This window comes from Nyctereutes procyonoides, unplaced genomic scaffold, assembly GCF_905146905.1.
Source record: "Nyctereutes procyonoides isolate TBG_1078 unplaced genomic scaffold, NYPRO_anot_genome, whole genome shotgun sequence".
NCBI lineage: Eukaryota > Metazoa > Chordata > Mammalia > Carnivora > Canidae > Nyctereutes > Nyctereutes procyonoides.
This window is the reverse complement of record NW_026575025.1, coordinates 4,253,937-4,277,262: the sequence shown is the minus strand read 5'-3', so window position 1 is coordinate 4,277,262 and position 23,326 is coordinate 4,253,937. Positions and strand designations below refer to the sequence as shown.

Below are 23,326 nucleotides of genomic sequence, written 5' to 3'. Positions count from 1 at the left end.
GCATAAGCAAGATGCTTGACATTCCAAGGGCATGGGGGCTAGGAAAGGAGAAAGTGAGTTTTGTTCCCTGAAATATCTAAAATAGTTCAAGAAGAAATAGCAAGGAGCTGGTGTGATTCTTTTTTTTTTTTTTTTTTTTTTAAATCTCCTAAGAGAACTGGCCCATGCTGAGATTGTTAAAATACTTTCTCTCAAAAAGTGCTGTATCTCCTCTGGAATGTCTGACTGATAACAGTGGTGATGTGAGCAGGAGTATTTATAGTAACCTTTGTCTAGACAGGAAAAATGGCTATCAGCACGTGTGTCCACATCTGGATGCCGACTCTTCAGGGCAGGCTGAGCTGTCCACCTGCACCTCTAGGCGCCATGACGGATTCTCTTCTTTAGCCCTTGCTGCTTTCTCATGTATCCCCAGAGGAGTTTGCCATATTGAGTTTCTCTACATTTTTTTTTTTTTCCCTGAGCCTGCCTTTTCTCTAGCTGTAAAGATGAAACAGTGGGCTTTTTTTTTTTTTTTTTAAAGTATATTTTTTCCTCCTGAAGAGGCAAAAACTGGGAGAAACTGAGTGTTAGAGATAGGGTTGTTTCTTATTTCGGTTTACCTGTTGTAACTGTCCTCCTGTACATCTGTCATTTTCTGAAATGTTCCCCACAGGGACTAGTTTTGAGGGAATGAAAGGAGAAGAATTTTTTTGAGATTTTGCTTTCTGTTTGATTTATTGTTCCAAGAAGAACATATTTGTGTGTTTTCAAAAGCATTGCATTTATAAAATGAATGTCTTCTATGTGCAGAGCACACTGGTCGATGCTATGAGGAGTAGAAGGATGAGAGTTGATAGCTTCCCTCTAGGGGGTCCTCTAGAAAGCCTGAATGCCCAGACAAAATAATTCTGTTATGAGGTAGGCTGATGTCAGTGCTCTAAGTGGGGCTCAACCCCTATGCCATGGTGTTTGCATAGTCAACTAGGGCTGGAAGGGACCAGTCTGTGGGACGTCACATTATTGAGCACCCAGAAAAAGACTTGGACATTGGTTCTGGACATTTTAGATGCCACCAGTAGCAGCATTGGGATGACACTGAAGAGTGGAAAATATGAAGCATTGCAGCCAGTTCAGCTTTTCCAGTTCCACTGGTGTGAGTTTTTATCTGGTAGCATTTGCAGTCAGGATGTCTCAGTATTGCTTGGCTTCAGCCCTCAGGAGGACTTCATGGTCTGCAGTGATCAGAGTAAGTGGATCAGCGAAACTGATTTGTAATCCCCTGCCTCTGCTTGTGTTCCTGCAGGAGGCCACTTTCTGTGTGGTCCTTCGTGGTGCTCGGCTGGGCCAGGCGGTACTGAGTGACGTTTTACGTGCTGGCTGTGTCCCGGTTGTCATTGCAGACTCCTATATTTTGCCTTTCTCTGAAGTTCTGGACTGGAAGAGGTGAGTGTTACCTTCTAATAAACTTTACGCCAGTGATTCTGTGTGTATTAGATTTTGAAAGCGCCCTAAGTAATTGTAATGCCTACTGAGGTTTGGGAACTACTTCTGTAGAGCGTTTTACTGTATTTTCCATCAGATGAGTTAGCCTGGTGGCCTAGAGCAGAGGTTCACAAACTGAAGCCTTTGGGCCAAATATGGGAAGCTGCCAGGTTTTGTAAATAAAGTTTTATTGAAACACAGCCATGCCCATTCACTCACATAATTATCTACTGGCTGTTTTTTTTTTTTTTCTGCTACTACGGCAGAGCTGAGTAGTTGTGACAGATTATATGGTCCACAAAGTCTAAAATATTTATTATCTGGCCTTTTACCAAAGATGTTTAGCAGCCCTTGGTCAAGAGCAGAGGTTCTCCACTGTAACCGCAGAGTATATTCATCTGAAGGACTTTAAAATATGCCTGGGCCTTACCCTCAGGAATGCAGCACGTCAAAGCTCAGTGGGTGTGATTTGTAGCCACACTGGTGAAACACTACTCTAGAGATGCTACAGAATTTGCATAATGTTACTAGCTGGAGGTGGAGTGCCTCCACAGAGAAACATTCCCAGTGCCCAGATGGACAAACGTAGGTTCCGCTCGGTTATGGCTGTAATGGACAGCAGAGCTCTCTGTCTCGTGTCGTTTCATTTCCCTAGGACTCTGACGGTTAAAGATCATTGAAAATTAGCCCCCTTTGTGTATACCTCTCAGCTAACTCTGCCTCAGATACTTTCTCCTCTCCCAACTGTTCTGATGTTTCCCTTCCTGTCCGATCACCATAGGTATTTGTTTTTTTTTTAATTTTATTTATTTATGATAGTTACACACACACACACAGAGAGAGAGAGAGAGAGGCAGAGACATAGGCAGAGGGAGAAGCAGGCTCCATGCACCGGGAGCCCGATGTGGGATTCGATCCTGGGTCTCCAGGATCGCGCCCTGGGCCAAAGGCAGGTGCCAAACCGCTGCGCCACCCAGGGATCCCTCACCATAGGTATTTGAACAATGTAAGTGGTGTTCATTCTTGGGTACCTTCATTCATCTCATAGTTATTGGAAAATCTTCTGTGAATAATGTAGTCTCTGCTCTTAAGGAGCCTGGGATCTTGTGGGGAAGATAAACCAAGCATTTTAATAATGTGTGACAAGTGCCATAGTAGATGCCGGCACAGGGGGTGGTGGAAGCCCAGAACAGAGGGGGAGCCTCATTCAGCCTGAAAGATGAGGCTGTGTAATTCTTTTTATCTTAGGTGCTGAGCCACTTTCAGTCCTTTAAGCACCCGTGGAGACATTTGTTGAGGGCCCTTTATTTGCCGGGTACCGTGTTAGGTATGGGGAAACAAAGATGATCAAGGTCAAACGTTGCCTCTAGGAAGCCCCTAGTCTAGTGGTGGAAGATAGACAAGTAAACCAGCAATGACCAACTACTGTGATGAGACACAACCCGGCTGGATGGAATGGTAGGAGAAACACTAGAAGGATGCAAACACCATTGTCGGCAGTGGATTTGGTGAGGGCTTCGTGGAGGCAGTACTCTGAGTGAACCCAGACCGGCTTGGGTAGCTGTAATAATGGATAAGTGGTGGAAGGGCTTTGGACTTGGAGCTAGATGGCCTGGGTTCAGGTAACCAGCCCTGTCACTGGTTAGCTTTGTGATCTTGCCAAATCATTTTTCCTTTTTTTTTTTTTTTTTTTGAGCCTCAGTTTTCCTATCCATGTAGTAGAAATCATGTACTTATTTAGCGAATATTTATTAAGTACCACGTGTGCTAGACAGTGTACCAGGTGCTCAGGGTGTGGAACCAGACATGGTTTCCATCCTAACAGACTACTAATCTTGATTGGGGGGCAGGTTTCAGATTTAATAAGTTAATTGGTACAAACATAATGGGAAACCCTGCTAGGTGCCCTGGCGGATGGCTCATCGCTGAGCCATCTGTCTTCCTCACCCGCATGTCTAGCCTGCCGGCCACTGCTGCCAGTTACGGCCTCACCACTTTCACCAGCTCTTCCACTGTATTTTGTGATGGTCTCCAGCCATTCTTCTGCCCCGGCTTTCTGCAGTTTCTACTAACTACTAACTTTAGGCAGAATGACCCTGTTGGAACTTAATCAGAGATGCTAGCACTGCCTAAAACCTTCTAATGGCTTTCTGTTCAGTTAAAGTCTAGTCCTTACTGTAGCCTGCAAGGCCCGGTGCGGTCTGCTGTGCCCCTCCCTCCCCTGTTTACCTCCTGGTATTCTCCATCTTTACTGTTCTCCAGCCACCCCAGCCTCCTTGCTGTTGCCAGATCATTCCCAGCATGCTTCTTCTTCCTTGGGGCCTTCTGCTTGTTAGCCCTTCTGCCTAGAATGCTCTCCTGCAGGTGTTCTCATGGCACTCAGCCCCAGACGCCTTTGTCTGGTTTGGTCACTGTTCTAATCCAAGTCCCTGGCACATGATAGCGGCTCCATAAATGTGCTGAATGAGTGAATGGATTTGAGGAGATAGCTAAAGGAGAAAAGTCCTTGCTGTTCAGAGCAGGGAGTGAAGATACAGAGGAGTGCACCAGGCAGGAGGAAGTTCATACCCACAGACCCCCTGGTGGGCAGAGCATGGTTTGTTGAAGTGGCTGAAAGGGCATCAGCATGGCTGGGACACACGGGTGGTGTGGAGGGAGGTGAAGAGACAGAGCAGGTGAGAGGACTCCTTTGAGAAGGTCGGCCCTGAGAGAGGAGGAGGATGAGGGAGCCACTCACTGGAAGGAATGCGGACCGAAGGGGAGTGTGGGTGTTTGTGCTCAGAAGAATGCAACGAGACAGGTCCGTAGAGGTGCTGTGTGTAAAGGGCCTTGGGTATAGAAACTGTTTTGCTCTTGTCTCTAGAGCATCTGTGGTCGTGCCGGAAGAAAAGATGTCAGATGTGTACAGTATTTTGCAGAGCATCCCGCAAAGGCAGATTGAAGAAATGCAGCGGCAGGTAAGAGGCTGGGCAGGCTTGCTGGGGAGGTGACATGGGTGGTCGGAAGGGTGGCTTGTGTGGTGGGGATACACATCCACAGAGCTGAATGCGTGAGGCACTCTATTGACTCACCAGACTGAGGAGAGGAAAGCAGACCCAGGTGAGGCCACATCAAATGAGGTTTTAAATAATAACAGTGAGAGATTTAAAAGCTCTGCTGAGGTAAGCCCACATTTTTCTGTTTTAGGGTCGTAGGGTAGCAGTGTGTTCAAGACACAAATCTGAACCTTTTTGGCTGGTGGTTCTCTCAGCAGGTGATAGTTGTAGTGAGTAAGGCAGCCCTGGAAGAGGGGACATTTCAGGATGATGCCTCTGAGTGGCTGTTACCCAGGAGAATGTTGTCATACCAGCTGGCCTAGGTCCCCAGTTCCAGCAGCCTCCCTCATTGAGCACCCCTGTGCCCTGGAACAGCTATTGCACCCCTGCCTCACTTTCTGGTTTTCTTTCCTTCTGATAACCCTTCCCCTGGGTTGCTCTCTTCTGGTCTGAAGCATGCCACTGGAGGTCCTGGATAGTCCTGCTTCTCTTTCCTTTCTCTGTCCAGAACGAAATTTAGTTGGGCTGAAATGTCAAGTTAAAAAAATTTAAAAAGACCACCCCAAATTGGTTTCTGTGCTAATTGTTTCCTTTCTTTTTAAGTAGATTCTTAAGGTTTTTATTTTTGTAAAAATAATCTTTGTAGGAGATGAACGGCAGAGAGGGTTGGAGGGTTCTCAGCTTTGAGTCTGTGACTGTCCCGTGTCCCCTCTGTTCTCGGTCTGGCACCTCCACCCCAGGTGGAGAGCCTGCCTGTGACCTTGTCCAGGGAATGGGTGTCAGGCCTCTGTCTGGGTAAGGGCAGGGTGGTCACCTAGCTGTGGGATGGGCGGGAATTGGGCCTTCTGACTGCTTTGTGATTATGTGTTCAGTTTGTCCTCTTCCTTCCCGCCTCATCTCTGCCCCCACCTGGGGTGCTGCAGCAGACGACCTTGGGTTTTCCCAAGGTCTGATTTTCCTCAGCAGCTCTCTTGGGCCCAGAGAGTCAGGTGCCATGGCTCATTCTGTCTTCAGCTTCTGTGTTTTGTTGCTGAGGCTCTTCTCCCATCTTTTTCTTGATCTTAGAGTGACTGTGTATTCTTTTTTCAAAATTTGTCATAATCGTCATGTTAGGGTTTTAGGAGGCAGTGAAAATTAAAAATAAAAGAGGGTCGAGACCACCCCCTTTTATTGCTTTAAACCATGGAGATGGCCATGTCACGCAGTACTCTAGACTGCCTGCATTCAGCACCATCTCGGCTGGGCACCGACTCTGCCGTCAGTGCAAATCCTCTGCCAAGGATTTGCCTCCTCTGGATCTCAGTGACCTCATCTTTAAAACATATTGACTTCCTGATTGGAAAACAGGTCACAGGGGCGCCTGGGTGGCTCAGTCAGTTAAGCATCTGCCTTTGGCTCAGATCATGATTCTGGGGTCCTGGCTTCTATCCGGGTATTGGGCTCCCTGCTCAGTGGGGAGTCTGCTTCTCCCTCTTCCTCTGTGTGCATTCTCTCTTGTTCAAATAAATAAAATCTCAGGGATCCCTGGGTGGCGCAGTGGTTTGGCGCCTGCCTTTGGCCCGGGGCGCGATCCTGGAGGCCCGGGATCGAGTCCCGCATCGGGCTCCCGGTGCATGGAGCCCACTTCTTCCTCTGCCTGTGTCTCTGCCTCTCTCTCTCTGTCTCTCTCTGTGACTATCATAAAAAAAAAAATAATAAAATAAAATCTTAAAAAACAAAACTAATCTCAGTTGAGTTTTAGCCTCCTCGTTGTTTTTTCAGAGCTATTCATGTTCATTTTAAGTGTCTGAGCTTCTCAGTTATTACTTGAGTACTAGCCTTATCTGAGTTTCAGTCAGTTAGAAAGTCCATCTGGAGAGCTCTAGATTTTTCATCTAAACCTGTGGTTCTTATAAGTTTCAAAGAAGAACGTGTTCCTTTTCACAGAAGAAGAGTTCTGGTGTCCAAGCTCTGGGTGTTTCTTTTATATAGCATCTTGATTTATTAACTAAGTAGAGAGTCATCTGCCAAATCAGACACCATCTTAAGATTCCAGTCTGACAAGGCCAAGTAAAAACCCACCATCATCATGTTGGGAGAGAGAATCCTTTGGTTTTCAGGGCAGAGTTCCCACTGCTAGCTTATAGAATACCATTATTCCACAGAGCAGGCTGGGGAACCACAGGTCTGAGACTAGCACAGCTGGTTGTTTCTGAGTCCAGGCTCAGAAATCGTAAATCCGTTGAGATGGAATGAGTAGAGGTCATTTAAAATAGGGTACTTTGAGGTTATTTGGGTTTAAAGAGATAAACTTGGAGTCAAAAGACTTGGATATGAGCCATGGCTCTGTCCCTATGAATTATACGACAGTGATAAGTCACCAAAGCTCACTGGGTTTTCATTTTCTCCTTTATGAAATGATGGGATCGGCTAGATCCTCTCTCATGTTCCGTTTAGTTGTTTTAAAAAGTCTGTGAACCTCTTGTCCTTAGCAAGAATATCACTGACCTTGACAGCATTAATGTCTAGTGGCCATGTCTTTGCTACACACCTCTAGACCTGAGGGCCATTTACCTCTCTGAGTGGTGAGCATCCACATTGTGTCAACTTGTTCAGAAAGGCAGTCTCGGCATTTTCTGCCTCCTTTTCCAAGTTTTCCTTCCACTTTCTCATGCCTCTCTTCGCTGCTTTCAGACCTTTTAATGCTCTCCACTGCAGTGCCCCATGGAGTCCTGCTCCCCTTTCCCTGAATATTGTGTTCCCAAAATGACCTCTTTTCTTCTCTCAATCTCTGATTTCTAGACTGGACTGATCTCAACCAAAAGTGAGATTAGCTGGTTGAAGTAATTCCCAAAGAGGTATAAAGATGATCAGGTTTAGCTACTAGATGCCAATAGCACACCCTTTACCCAAGGTGTGATAATCAAAAATGTCTCTAGATATTGCTAAATGTCCCGTGTGGGGCAACACTGCTTTGATCGGGAACCACCATTCCATTGATAGTGAAGGTCTTATCTAACACTAGCGAGAGTTCTTTTGTTCTCTAGGACCCTTTGCAGAATCTGCTTGTCATTTTGCCCTCTGTTTACCATCCATCGATTTAACCTGATCTTGGCAGGAGTGGCTTTGGCACACACTTGGTTCTGAAAAGTTTTTACACCTTAGTGAATCTTTTTAGGGAGGTCAGATTTGGATCTGTTTGTAAGACAGATATAAAATTTTAGGGAAATCCTGTCATATCAGTAGTTGATGGCTTAGAGCCCCTGGTTGATAGGTCAGAATGAGCCGAGCCTGAGCAATAGTCTGAATTTCTTGCTCAGCAGCTGAAAACCAACTTGAGAAGTTGCAGGGACAGTTGCAGCCAGCAGGGGTCTCCATCTACTTTTAAGTGACTCCTTTTCCTTGGGACCGCATAAATGTTTCCAAGATATCCTAAGGTACTTCTCCCTGGCTTTGTCCTCAGTAGTCCGTGACTAGTTCTTTCAGATGAGGAAGAAATAGCACCGGGCATGGGATTTTGGCTGTCCGAAGAGGGAACAGAGCTATGTTTCTGATTGGCTCCAGCGGTCTGGGGGTGCAATCTTGGTGATGGAAGTATTATAGTGACATTTTGCAGCTTAGAGCTCGGGACGAGTGAGGCCACAGTGTGGCTGGCGGGGGTTGCAGTGAAAGTCTTCATCATGACTTGGGCATAAGGATGCACCAAGGGAGAGACACTTTGCCTCACAAGGAAAAGTAAGTAAATTTGCCTCCCGACCTTAGATATGATGTTGAAGCAGCCACAAAGTTAAGGACAAGGCTAGAGCCTACAGAAAGTAAGTTATCTACTCCTGAGAGCTGACAAGAGTGTTGGCAAACATGGTATTGGACAAGCTGGGTCGGGGGGAGCTTGTTGATTTTCTTTGTAGGTAAATTAAAAACCAGTTTCTTCTATTAGTAGAGGGTGAGAGTTATATAACAGTATAAAGCCAACTTATCAGTTGGCCTCTTATCGTCCTATGAGCTAAATTAACTAGTTAATTTAGTGAAGTCCTAATTGAGTGTTGTTTTTTTCAAGGGGAGATAATCATAAATTTATGATTCTCAGCCGCTAAGACCTGGTGGTGTATGGGAATAAGCACAAAGAAAGTTGAGAAGATGGCGGACATTTTCTAAAGCACATTAGGGGTCTGATATGGAAGGGAACAGTTACGGGCTAAAGTCAGGGACAGATTTATTGGGGAAGTGGCATTTGAGGTAGCTCTTAAAGGTGGAGAGGCCTATCCACCACCTCTCTTATGCTGGAAGACAGGCAGAAGTATGCGACTCTTTTTCTGTAATCAGAAGGAGCTTTCATATCCCTAGTCACCCTTGAACGACAATTGAAATGAAAGCAACCTAGGCCCTTGGAAGGCCGGGTGTACACGGGGCTGTATAGTTGGAAATGTTTGTGTGGAGAGGGAGGAAGGCGTAAATGGATCCGCAGTTTATCTGTTGAGTGGAGTTTCCAAACATTCTTTTATTGGTCAGTGGCTCCACCAGCAGTGACCTCTAACCTCGGCCACACTAGGAGGTGGAAGTCAGGAGCCTGCCTTGCCTTTGAACTCTTCTCTGTACTCGATTGCCTGGGAGCCTTTGAGGTGGCAGAAACAGTCAGCATCTTCTTTTCTCCCTGGCCTTTAAGCCTGGGTGAGTTAAAAAAATCAGTTTCTTTTCCGTCTGTTACACTGACCCATCCCAGTTGGCCTTCATATTTTCCTAGTAAGTATACCGAATATCTGTGCTGCTGAGGAGTACTTGAAGATGTAATTGACTGATTAGGAAAAAGACAAAACAGTTCTACTTAAGAAAATAAAACCCAGCCATGTGGCACCCTCACCGACCAGGGCTGTAGTTAGGCCTCGCTATGATAAAGGAGAGAGTGAAACAGAGCTCATAGCAGTGCATGTGTGTGTGTGCACAGCAGAGGTCACGCACTTTGTCTGCAGGACGGCCCCTAAAACAAGACTTGGATTTCAACACAGCGACTTAGCTGGTTTCCATAGTCGTGGTAGCTTAGAAATCACAAATATGAAGGGTCTCTGAGAGGGGTCATCAGCCAGTCTGGTGTGAATAGCAAAGATGGAAAAGCTGTTTCAAAAATAGAACTCTCAGTACATTGGATATATGGCTGGCAGCTTTGCAGGCTTTACTATATCCCGGGTGCGTCATTGTAAGACAGCAGAATTCCTTGGTTCAAAGAAGTACATGTTTGTTTGTTTTTTGTATTTTGGATTTCTGACATCCAAAGGAGACTTGCCATCAGTTTGAACATTGAATATGGTTTCTGTTTTTTTCCCCTAAAGCTGTTATTGACAGGGTGTCTTAAAACTGAGGAAATAGGGATCCCTGGGTGGCGCAGTGGTTTGGTGCCTGCCTTTAGCCCAGGGCGCGATCCTGGAGACCCGGGATCGAATCCCACGTCGGGCTCCCGGTGCATGGAGCCTGCTTCTCCCTCTGCCTGTGTCTCTGTCTCTCTCTCTCTCTGTGACTATCATAAATAAATAAAATTAAAAAAAAAAAAACTGAGGAAATACAGAGGTTGCTTTTCTTGGTGATGCCCTTGAATCTTTAAGTGAAGGCTTAAATTTTGTGTAACATATATATATTTAAAATTGTGGTTCTTAATGTAATATACTTATATAAATATACTATAATATACTTATACAAAGTTTTTATAGAGTCTATCTAAAATGTTTGTTTTTACAGACAAGTAAATACAGAGAACAAACTGATGGTCACCAGAGGGGAGGTGGGTGGGGAGGGGTGGGGGAAATAGGTGATGGGGATTAAGTACACTTACCATGATGAACACCGAGTAATGTATAGGATTCTTGAATCACTGTATCTTACACCTGAAACTAATATAACACTACATGTTCATCCTATTGGAATTAAAATGAAAAACTTAGTAAAAAAAGGTTTTTATCTTTAAAAAGTGTTTTGTGATTCAGTGAAAGGTATAAACCCTCAGATGTCTAGAAACCTTGGCAGCCTGTTCTCTAAAGGTTCCCCATGTGGGTGGCTTGACTGTCTTGTCTGTCTCCAGTTGTATAGCTGTCCCTGTCCACTACCTCCCCACCCCTGCTCGCCCCCAGCACATGGGTTTACAGAGCTAACTGTTTAAACACAGTAGTGAGATAGGCAGGCAGACAGATAATCTGAATGTTTTAATGTGAGGACACCGAGGATAAAGGCATGTAAAGTAATCCTCCCAAGACCGCACACCATGTGAGGGACCGACAGGGAGCACACTCTCTTTTGCTGCCCACAGCTTTATTCAAATCACAGAACTGTGTGGCCTGGATTGAGGCAAAAAAAAAAAAAAAAAAAAATCAGATGAACTTGCCAATAATTCAAGATGACTGCTTATTGGATAGTCTTCTCAAAAAAGTGGTCGCTTGAGACATTTAGGGCTGGATGCATCCCTGGAAATATATTATGAAGAATATGGAAAATATTTCATTTCTGATTTCCAGAATCAATACTGTAATGCTTGTCACTTTTATCCCCCCACCTGTGAAATTGAAAAAATTTTTATATACATAAACTGAACTCTCACAGCTTTTAAAAAATGCCAAATATTCCCTGCCTCCTTTTCTCCTCCACTCTCCGGCCCCTATAAGTCATTTTGAGCTCTGTTTCCCGATCTTTGCTTTTGTATTGGATTGCTTGCCCTTAAACAAAACACACTGACCTGATCCCTGGAATTCTTCCTGCAAAACAGACAACCGTGGTTCTGACACAAAGCTGGGCTCTTTGGCCTGTGGGAGAGCCTTCGGGATTGAAGTGGGGTCACTTTATGGGATATTCTGAATTTTAAAATTTCTTTTCAGTGGCACTGGATTCTCTGTGTTTGAGTTTTCCTGAACATATAAATCCATATTATAAGAGATTGGTTAATGTATGTTGTTTAAAGCAGAATAAAATAAGGACTCATTTAATTGGAACTCCTAAGGAAGAGCATTTTTATGTGTTTCACTTTTTTTCCCCCAACTTTAGTATTAAGAACCTTATTGGAAAAAGGCTTTTGCCAAGTATCTGATGGGAAGCCAAGAAAAGCATTTTAATAGAACTGTCTCAAATTTATAGTACACTAGGGCCTGTAAATAAATTTTCCTGTCTTTAAGGTTTGCGCTGATTTGCAGTTATTTTGTATAGCTTCTGAGATTTAAATCCTCACAGTCCAGATGGAGAGACCATAAAGCTGCTTTCCTTGGCAATCCTGGCACACCTTGTCCACGGGCAAACATAAATGAGTCATGTGTGGAACCTGGTCTGTCAATGCTCACTTATCTTTCTAAGGTGCCAGCTTTAATTAGTTCAGTGACTTTTCTTAGAGCAGCCCACCTAAATATTCTCCAAATTTAGGAGAATTAGAGTCTTTATTATTTTTTTTATTTTTATTTTTTTAGAGTCTTTAATTTCATAATGCAAACACATCAGATAAATCTGTATTAAGCACCTGCTCTATTCCTAGTATTATACAGGCTTGTTGAGGGAGATTTTATTTAAAAGATCCTGTCTTTAAGAAAGGCCCTGAGGTTGCCGGGGAAGAGTACTTTGAGTAATATACCTACTAAAAAGGCCAGAAGTTCTGTCATTCGTTGTGCCATGGAGAGTCAGGAATAGATCGGAGGTGAAGGGAATCTTCACAACTGGGTAGTCTCAGGAAGACAGGGTGCTCTGGGAGGGTATTGACTTCCACCCAGAGGTGGCTTCTATGAGAAAGAGTCAGCAGGTAAGATGGAGTGGATCGAGCAGGGACTTTGAACACCAAAGGCAAAAAACTTTGTGAGAAGTAGAAGGCAGGGAAGGTCATTGACAAGTGGAGAATAATGATGGGTGATGGAAAGGAAAAGAAGTATTCATTAAGGAGATTGAGAACCAAATCAAAGAGCTGGAAGGGACCTTCAAAACTGTTCAACGCTTTCCTCATATTTTATAAATGATGCATAAGCTCTAGAGTTCAGGTGATCTGGAGAATGAATTGTTAGGGCCAGGGTTGAGCCTGACCGGAGCCCAGGTCTCCTGACTCCCATCTGATGATTTCGGGTGGGGGTGGGGGTGGGGGAGCCTGGACATTGAGTACTACAGTATTTTCTAGACCGAGGGTCATGATTCATTAGTTAGGTCATGAAGTCAATTTAGTGGGCGATGACTAGCATTCTCTCTCTCTCTCTTTTTTTTTTTTAACATATTACATTTTAAATTCAGGTTTTTTTTTAATATTTTTAAAATTTATTTATTCATGAGAGACACAGAGAGAGAGATGCATAGACACAGGCAGAGGGAGAAGCAGGCTCCATGCAGAGAGCCTGACGTGGGGCTCGATCCTGGGACTCCAGGATCACACTCCGGGCTGCAGGTGGCGCTAAACCGCTGCGCCACTTGGGCTGCCCCCCCCTTTTTTTTAATGAAATATAATAGAAAGGAGAATATCAGCATATTACCCAATAAAGGTAAGTACTTCCAGAAACCTCTATTTCAGCCATACATGTAGATGACTTGTGAGCTGCAGTATAAAATGTATTTGTTTCTTAGTGTGGGTCCCAGTCCAGAAAGTTTGAAACATGTTGGTAGTGGCAAGCATGTGGATTTTTGAGTTGAACAGACCTGAATTCAAATCCTAAACTGTGCTGCAAAAGCTAACTTGTGACTGTAGGCTAGTTACTTAACTTTTTGAAGCTTCCATTTTCTTATCTCAGACCTAGGACTAATAACACCATGGAGCAGTGTTATTGATGACATGAAATAATTAAAGCATCTGGGTTCTGGCCTGCTCCATGCTGGCAGTTATTTGGAATTGCTCTGCCTGGGTTTGAGTTTGAGTATTGGAAGGAGCCTTCTGGTTTGGAGTTTGGTCTTAAGGAACCACAGTGAGTTACCAACATGGATGTATTATGCATTTGCTTCTGGGCTTGGAAACTTGAAACAGAATTTATTCCTGTGGGTCTGGTGTACTTTCTATATCTTGGCATGGAAGGCGGTTCACCTCTCTGTTTTTCTGTTAGGATCAGAATGGTTGATTAAAATCAGTGGTTCTCTAGTTGGCCTTTAAAAAAAAAACCAACTCATTGGCACATTTGGATAAAGTACTATTACCTTTTTCTTCTTTCCAGTGAGAAAAACTTATACTGAATCTTTTTTCCTCTCTTCAAATGTATTCTCTGCCAAATGATGATTTTATTCATTGTTTAAACTGGAAAATTCAAAAAGAAATGAACCTAAAGAGAAAAGTTACAATCAGAATTGACATTTGGGTGGTGAAGGGTTGAAGAATGTGAGTTCACTGGGTAAGAACTAAAAATAAAGGGAATTTGTATAAGAGTTTAAGAGAACTGGCCAGATAGCTCGCAGAAATAGCTGTTGTTCTCATCTCCCTGAAAAGAACTGAGTTCTGTTATATAATTTTCCTGGTACTCTCTGCCTCTTCCTTTTTCCTCTCTTCCTCCTACTGCCTCCCTTCCCCATTCCTCTCTGGCCAGCTCCATCCCAGATTTAAAATCCCGCTGGAGAGTGGGGACGAGAGCTTCATCCCCCAGATGATTTGGGCCAGGGGCTAAAACACTGCCATAAATCTGTAGCTCATTTTAATGCCACGTTAAAGCAGTGTGAGCGGCTGGTTTCCGTGGCCCCTGCCCTGTTTCTTTATGGGCTTCTTTGGCTCTTCTTTATAAAGAGGCCCCGCGGAGTCATTTTCAAGTTCTTATCAGTTCGATGACAGCTATATGGGTCTTTCTGCTGAGTCCAGGAGCTCCGGCAGGCGTGTGAAACTTCTGATATTAAAATTGAAGAAAAATGCCAGGCAGGAGGGATGGGGTAGCGTGGAGGCCGCGGTTTGGAGGTAAAAGACTAGTGAGATCATTAACCTTTGCAGGTCCAGAACCCTGCCGTTGGCCAGAAGAGTCACTTCTCTTGGTGGAGGCAGGGCGGTGAGGGTTAGGCAAGAGAGGATTTTCCAAGGGCTTTTATTTTTATCCCTTGGTTAGAAAGTGCCATTGCACTGGCAGTTTGTGTTTTCAAGCTTCATTCGGCAAGGGAGTTGGGCAGCCCCGAAGGGCTAGGGGAGCCAGGTTTACCGTGTACCTGTTTTCTAAAGGCCGCCTGAGTGGCTGGGCCTCTGCTCACACATCTTTGCCCACAGCATCACTTATCAAATTTAAAGGGACTTTCATCATTCTGCTTTGCTGCCCCTCTTAGACCAGATTGCTAACCCCCAGTAATCCTCCCCGAGTGCTGCGTGGAAACACCAGGCCCTCCGTAAATGTCAGCCTGCCATGCCTGGCCCTTTTTACCCTCTCAGTTACGGAGGAATGGAACTGGAAGCTACTCCTCCCTCTTCCCTACCACTTTTCCTTTCTTTTTTTTTTTTTTTGCTGGAAAACTCCCGCAGCAGACAGCTGAGAGGAAGGAAAAACCATTACCTGGATCAAGGCCAGCAGCTTGGTGGGAGCTACAAAATCTCTGGCATCTCCTGACCAGAATGTTTTTCCAGGCGTTTCAAAAAGTGCATCTCTGCCCTCCTTCTCCTTTCAGTTTTCCAACCTTGATTTCCAGAGCGACTGGGGTGGGTGGAATATGCCCTCAGGATGTGCTTTCTATCTGCCAGCTCTTCTAACCCAAGCCTTCAGGAAGACCTTAGTAACGATAAGCAAAACCCAGTGGATATGTGTTTTTAAGTGCTGCGTGCCCTTTTGGCACCAAACACGTTATTTTTCCTTTTTCAGAGAGTTTTGGACATGAGCAGTTTTGCAAGTGTGTTCAATTTAAAATAGCCACTTGAGGTTGAGGCAAAAGGGAGGAATTTTTGTAGTAAGTTCGTCAAATTATATGGCTGTTGATCTAGGATTAATGATTTTCATTGAGCAAACAATAAAAATATACTGGTTGGTTTTATTGCTCATGTAGCTCCTGTGGGGAGAGTAATTAGGTATAAAAACCAAACGAGCAATAAAACAAAATAAAATGCCCCAAACTCCAAAGCAATAGACCTACTTTTGAATACATTTTCTGGGGACTAAATTAGTTAAGAAGTTTATCAAACTGGGTGTTTTGTGTATGGTGTAATTTTAACAAACTTACTGCAAATATTTAAGTTATGAAGAATAAGTTATATAAAAATAATTTGAGTATATTGGAAGTTTTCCCTAAATATGTGATTATGAATAATCATTGCACAGCCTTTTTGAGGGATCAGGGTTGATGGGATGGTCATTTTCCTTTGGGCATTGGTTAGAGAGCTGTCTCTGGAGTTAACATGGGTTAATCCTCGGTAATGAGTCCCCAGTATGGGACATTGCTTCAGGAAATGGCCTCTCTAATAAAAGTGTTAAATATTAATTTGCACCCTATATAAAAATTGTCTGACTCTTTGGGGCTGGTTTCCCACAGAGTGGGACTGTTCGTGAAGAATTTCTGAGAAATAATTGTTTATTACAGGAAGCCCAATGCAGCTCTTGTAAATTTGTTATATATTTGTTTATAAAAATATTTAGGTTTGTTTACAAAATAATAACTTGTCAATTATCAAGTATTGATTGGTAAAGAAAGCACTATATCCAGGTCTTTAGTAAGGGTTCGAGTGATCCATAGGATTTCTGCCTATATTTATAGATATTAATATAGTTATTATATATTTATGTATGTATATATTCAATCTCCCTCAGCATCACACAGGTTGGAAGGATTTGGGGTTGCATAATTATTTTTGGCATGGCATAGTTTTTGACTTTATAGTAGCACAATCAATCTTTTTTTTTTAATTTTTTTTTTATTTGTTCATTTATGATAGTCACAGAGAGAGAGAGAGAGACAGAGACAGAGACACAGGCAGAGGGAGAAGCAGGTTCCATGCACCGGGAGCCCGATATGGGATTCGATCCCGGGTCTCCAGGATCGCGCCCTGGGCCAAAGGCAGGCGCTAAACCGCTGCGCCACCCAGGGATCCCCTAGCACAATTAATCTTATAATTCCATGCTACTCTTCTTGGGAAGATTGTTCTAAGACTATAATCATGTATATTTATTTCATTTCTCTTCACCTAAAGATGTTTCATGCTAAATCAGGTTAGGATTGGTATAGATGTAGCTCCATGTGAACCATTTCTGGCAATAGAGTTATCTTTGTCCTTGTAATTCAAGGCTAATTTGTTATATTTCAATGTGTACTTCTCATTTTGATAAGGACTTTAAATAGGGGGCAGCCCCGGAGGCGCAGCAATTTAGCACTGCCTGCAGCCCAGGGCATGATCCTGGAGACCCAGGATCGAGTCCCGCGTCGGGCTCCCTGCGTGGAGCCTGCTTCTCCCTCTGCCTGTGTCTCTGCCTCTCTCTCCCTCTGTGCCTCTATGAATGAATTAAAAAAAAAAATCTTAAATAGGACAGCAGTTCGCTTGTTATCTCTCAGATTCCAATACTTTTCATTAAAATATTTCAGATAAGTGAAATACATATGCATATTGAGGTATTTTTCATTTTCAGGTTAATTTGAGCAGGTCTTGATGATCTTATATATGTATTAAAGATCCTTGAGTGTTTTTCTTGTTCTAAGCTGCAGACTGAGAGGGTTGAGTTCATCTGTGAGGTGTTTTGGCATTTGACCAGAATGGGAAGACCTAGACAGTGGTACATGTCTGAATAACATGCTCGTGGATTGTGGTGTAGTGTATAGGGAGCAGTGGACCTGAGTGGGTTTCCCGAGCCACGAATAACCACAAATCCATATTCCCCAAATCTCTGCCTAATGAGTTGTAGGTAACTTTGAATATGACATAACAGCAAGCATAATCTTTGGAAATCTTTTTGGCCTAACCTGCAGATTGGAAATCATAGAGTAGAAAGATTTTAACTGTTTCATCAGCTACTGTAGTGATTTTTCACTGTGAGGCAAAGGGAGGGATCAGAATTCCATGTTGGGATTTTCAAACCTCACATACCTCTCAAACTCCCTCTCAGTTCTTTTTTTTTTAAGATTTTATTTATTCATGAGAGAGAGAGAGAGAGAGGCAGAGACGCAGGCAGAGGGAGAAGCAGGCTCCATGCAGGGAGCCCGATGCAGGACTCGATCCCGGGACTCCAGGACCACGGCCTGGGCCGAAGGCAGGCGCTAAACCGCTGAGCCACCCAGGGATCCCCTCTCAGTCAGTTCTTAACTGCATTCTGGCACAGGGGTGTAGGGAGAGGGCAGGGAACAGGGACATGAATTTCTCTTGAAAGTTCCTGCTGTGATGAACCTCAGCTACTCTTACACATGGGTGTATATCATCCTTCAGGTGAGAAGGGGCAGGGGAAAAATTGAGACCCATTGACAAAGCAAGTGTAGCTAGTTCAAATTTTCCTTCTGTCAGAGTCCCAATTTGGAGAATGTATGGGGTTTCCATTCAGGATCAATAGGAGAGCTTGTTTTAATAATCCTTAATCAGATGATGGAGCTTTCCAGCAGCAAGCAGCTTATAGAGTTCTCGTGCCCTGGTCATGTGGAATAGTGATAAATAGCATTGGATCCATACTCTTCTCAATTTCTCTTTTTCTGTGAACGTGTAGGGACAGTGGAAAGGGCTCACATGTGACTGTCTGCTCAGTTAGTATCTGCAGCCAAAAAAGAGGACTTGCCAAAGAAGATCTCCTTAGTTTTCTGTAGTTGGATTGTCACTATGTGGGAAACAGGGCAGAGGAGAGAACATCGCCCTGAAGTATGCCTTCCCATCTGTCCTCTTGGTCCCCTTGCATACTGTGTTTGTGTGTGTCTTAATCAAAGCGGGGCAAGCCTTTCCAATGTGCCTGGTTGGAGTGAGGCTTGTTTTACATTTGCCTTCTCTAATCAAACAGACTTAGGCTCGCATTCTCCTGGTTTTAGCACAGGATATCTCACCCCAGGCAGATTCCTGTACAAGTAGTTGGCCCATGTTGTCTTCTTATTTATTTATTTTTGGTGACAGATCTTGATTAAAGTGTTCCAATTCACCTTTCAGCTATTCTGTGGAAGCAGCTGGGAAAGAGAGTTGGTGAGCTGCTAACCACTAAAGCAGCTCCTGATCTGACCTCAGGAATAGTAGGATTCAGAGATGTGGGTAGCTCAGAGAACGGTCAGAAGCAATGAATCTCTAGTCTTTTTGCTGAGAAGGTTTGACCAAGCAGAGTTTTATTGGTCAGTGGCTCCTGCTTTAGTAACCTTTAACCCCTATGGCTCTTGGAAGTACAAGCCACTGGCCGGCCTTGCCTTTGAACTCCTCATGGCTCCTGCTACCTCAAAGGCTCCCAGTCAGAGGCTTGTGTTTTGCTTGGGATCTCTCCTCACAGCGGGGCGTCAGCAGTTGGGAAAACTGATCCACCCTTAGAACATTGATATATTTGAAGGTGATACCCCTGAGACTTGAAACCTGTGGCTTTCTATTTCAGGAGCTGTCTGTCATATGTCAAGAAACATGGCTCAGAGTACCCCTTTTTCTTCCTGGATCCCTTCTTGTTTCCCATAGGATAGGCGATCATAACATTCAAGCATTCCCTACAAGTGTTCACAAAGTATTCCCCTTTCTTTTTTTTTTGTTCCCTACTTTCAAACTCTTTTACCTCTTTCTCTTCTGACTTGCTCCAAGTAGCATCTATTTTGAAATAATTCTTTTAAATTGCATGCTAAAACATGCAAATCATAGCCATCTTTGGTGTTTGGGTTCATAATTAATGGTGAAGATGGCATGGTACAAGTGTCACAAGGCTCAAATATTCAATCTTTGCTGCCAGATTTGATGACCCCCACTTGTGAGATAGCTTAGTTATACTTTTCACTGTCCTCTTGATCCCATTTGACCTTCTAGGGAAACTAGATCTTACAGGGAGACATAGAAAGGGTGTGGATCACCCTCCACATTTGCTCGGCTTTCTCTCTAAGAAACAGGAGTAAAAGCTTTAATATTGAGAGGCAAATCCAGGGACCCATGGATATTAGATGATTTCAATATAGGTTCTTCAGTGAGAAACCAAATTTCTCATTCTTAGACTGTTGAGTAGAAAATGTCTCTTCTACTCATGATGCCTTTAGCCTAGAAAAGGAGAAAATGGACTCTTCGAGGTCCTCTGTTTTTCTAGAATTCAAATAGAATATTATTGATAATCTTTAGCAGAAAGGACATTCTGGCAAGGTCTTTTTCTGCCTCAGAGCAAAGATTGTTTTTTTTTAGCAGGTACTTAGGTGTTGGAAGAGCCAGGCCTGGTTTTACCACTGTCTTGTTCTGTGGTCATGAACTTATATTTCCCAGTTGGCAAAGGGAAGGGGAACATTTTTATTTTAACACCTGTGTTTGGCACTGTATTGGGAACTTCCTTCTGAAAATCTGATGAGGTAGCGTTATTTTTCTCATATTAATAAAGCAGGAGGGCAAACCTTAGAGGCTAGTAGATGGCCTGAGTATACACAGTATAAGTGGCAGATTTTACATTAGAAAGACTTTGTGGCATGTGATTGAAAAGTATAAAGTTTATTTATAAAGCTCTAATTTTCTTTGTTTAGAGCACCTTTTGTTCTATTATAATAATCTACAATATTTATAAAATGCCCATGTTGTGTAAGATACTCTACATGATTGAGAGCTGCACAAGCTATGGCTCTTGTTCTTGAGCAGCCAGTAGTATTAAGGGGGAGGTATGTAATGTCTATTCATGTCTGTATTAGTTTGCTATGGCTGCTGTAACGAAACCCTCCAGACTGGGTAGCTTATGCTACAGAAATTTATTTTTTCGCAGTTCTAGAGGCTGGAAGACCAAGATAAAGGTGTCAACAAGGTGGTTTTCCCCTGAGCCCTCTTCCCAACCTGCAAGTGGTTGTCCTCTTGCTGCTTCTTTACATGTTGTCCCTCTGTGAATTTTGAGGGGGTATCATTCTGTCCCTCAGTGTCTATATCAGGTACAAGAGCCAAAGAAAGTGGCTGTCATTTAATTGGCTCCATTGAATTGAGCTTCTCTCCTTATTGTGGACTCCACTTCTGAGATGTTTTTTTTCCTAATCCACATCTCAGCTCCTAACCAGGTAAGACTGTAGAAAGGGGGTGCAAGGGGGTGAAGCATAAACTGCTTTAAGTGCCACCTACATATCACATCATTCCACTGCACACCAGGACACAGAGAAGTGGTCTGGTGGGCTCCACTCAGAATTTGCGAAGTGCCTCTGCCCTGGACACCAGTCAGTGAGGTAGGACTTCTGTCACACTCTTTCATCACAACAGGGTGACAAGGATATAATTAAAAGAGTTTATTAAGCCCTGTAAAAGCTTGGTTTTTATTTTGTTTTGTTGTGTCAGTGGAGAGATTCTTAGAGGTGAGGTTGTTTTTTTTTTTCATTGAAATTTTGAGAATCACAATTCATGTTTTTTCTATGGAATGGAAAGGTTAAAAGTGCAGGATTATGTGCTAGGTTGAGAACATTTGGACTTTATTTTTTTTAAAGATTTTATTTATTTATTCATGAGAGACACACACACACACACACACACACAGAGGCAGAGACATAGGCAGAAGGAGAAGCAGGCTCCCTGCGGGGAGCCTGATGTGGGACTCGATCCCAGGATCCCGGGATCATGACCTGAACCAAAAGCAGACGCTCAATCATTGAGCCACCCAGGTGCCCCACTTCTGGACTTTATTTATTTATTTATTTATTTAGATTTTATTTATTTATTCATGAGAGACACACAGAGAGAAGCAGAGACACAGGCAGAGGGAGAAGCAGGCTCCTTGCAGGGAACCAGATGTGGAACTCAATCCTGGACCCTGGGATCACACCCTGAGCTAAAGGCAGATGCTCAACCGCTTGAGCCACCCAGGCGTCCCATTCCATTTCTGCATTTGTGCTAAAAGTGATTTTTCATCTTTCATAAAACTTCTGTCACTGAAGATGGTTATTTGCGGGCAGGAGGAACGGCATGTGGCAGAGGAAACAGGTGTATGAAAATAACAGATTCCTATCCCTAAAGAGAAATTGTTAATTTATTCTCATAACTGTCCCTGCCTGCTGTTGGTTGCCTCACTGAAATAGGTCATCAGGATCCATGCCATCCCTACCTCAACTCACACACGCACATTCTAGCCTCAGAATTAGGTGGATGGTCTGTTAATTTAGTGGTGGATTATAATAAAGAAGATCTTTGTTGAACAATTGTTTTTTCACTTTTGTTTTTAATAATGGAAACCATGTCTCCTCGGCCAAGCTAAGTTTATGGTCTTTAACTATATTATTTTTATGTTTTTCAGAGCATTGAATTCTCCTTGACTAATAACCAGAGCACATGGTGTTCAAAAAACTAAGGATACAGTGAGCTTCTCAGTTTATCTTTTGTAAAGCATGTAAATAATCTCTTTAGAAGTTTGCTCTGTTGATCCATTAGTAAACCAGAGTTTGCTGCTACCCTACCCCTTTAAAACAAGCCAGCTAGGTGCATTTATTTCCAATGGGCTAGGCCTGGGAGAGAGGAGATGTCTGTGTTTTATTGACTTTCACTTTTTTTTTCTTGTAGTCTGCATTGTTTTTCTATAGCAGATTTGTTAACATGATTGGTACATTTGACATATTTTGGGACATGAGAGATAACATGTCTCTTTAATGAAATTATTTCTTTCATCTGAGCAGCTAAGGTTACTTTTCAGGTAATGTGAGGGACACCTCCCCTACCACCCACCCCCTCCACACAACTTCTGTCCACCTCCAAAGAAAGTAACTCTCAGGGAAATTGTGAACTGAGCATCAGACTTGGAGAAAGTCACATCTGGTACCAGCAATAGGCAGGTGGTAGTTGTGTGCATCTACCTTTATTCTGTCCTCTCCAGTGGTGCTTAGTATGTGACTTTGAATAAGTCACTTGTCTTGAGATGTGTCCATTTTATCATCTGTTTGTTTTTATAATCTCTGGTAAGGACTAACTCTTGACTGTGTTACAATGAATGGAAGATTCAGGGTGAAGGTGGGAATTATGTTGTCTAGACGGTTATTCCCTAAGTGTTGTTGAGGAAACTTCGTGGTTATACAGTTATTCTCAGAGAGGTCCTCCAACATCACTTAGGATAAACTTTAACTGTTCCTGCCACTGTATTGGGTCAGAGTTTAAATGCCTCTCTTAAATTGGTGAAAAGCATGTAGGCATGCAGCTGGGAAAGGGAGGTTTCTGGAAAAGTTGAGCATCATGGAGGGGTAGGAAATCTTATTTTTTTTTTAGGGGTAGGAAATCTTGAGGTTGTGGATTGATTCCTTTCATCAGCAGCTCAGTGCGTGTTCTAGTTCTACGTGAGTGAAATCAGGAAATTTAAGAGAAAAGCAGGACCAGTAAACCCCCATGAATGTCTCAGTGGCTCCTTGTTCTCATCTGTAAAATCGGGATGATGTCCTTTGGTTGTGAAGATTAAGTAAGTTAATCTAGGAGAAGCACTTAAAACAATGCCTGGTTCATAGCAAGTGCCTGGTTTAATTGACAAATACTGAGCCCCTGCTTTGTCTGAGATCTAGATTGGAGTGCTGGGGACAAAACAGGTGAAAATCCCTGCCTGCATGGTGCTTACATTGCTGTGTGTGGGATATGTGTTAGATGGTGATATGGTGATGAGCCTCATTTGAGGTTAGGAATGTTGGACACAGAACTAATGGTGAGCATTCAGTTCACTTTTCTCACCCTTTCTCTTGGGGCACTTGACTTTTACACTGAGAAGTATGTCTTTTGGGACATCCTTGTAGCTTATAGGTTGCTTCTCCTTGTCTTCAGTTTCTGTTTTCCACCTAATTGTGCATTTACTTCTCCCTTTCTAACCTCTTGCATGACTTAGAGAAAGAGAGGGATTGGGAATCTCCAT

The 23,326-nt window shown here is 43.3% G+C and overlaps 1 protein-coding gene across 3 annotated transcripts in view; it reads left to right on the top strand.

The window, feature by feature from the left end:
- Positions 1-23,326, top strand: part of EXT2 (exostosin glycosyltransferase 2) — a 143,048-nt gene that overhangs the window by 28,923 nt on the left and 90,799 nt on the right. For all 3 annotated transcript variants that reach the window (XM_055312348.1, XM_055312328.1, XM_055312338.1), the window contains exons 6-7: positions 1,286-1,425; positions 4,328-4,421. In XM_055312348.1, the coding sequence (XP_055168323.1) occupies positions 1,286-1,425; positions 4,328-4,421 (234 nt within the window). The remainder of the gene's footprint in view (positions 1-1,285; positions 1,426-4,327; positions 4,422-23,326) is intronic.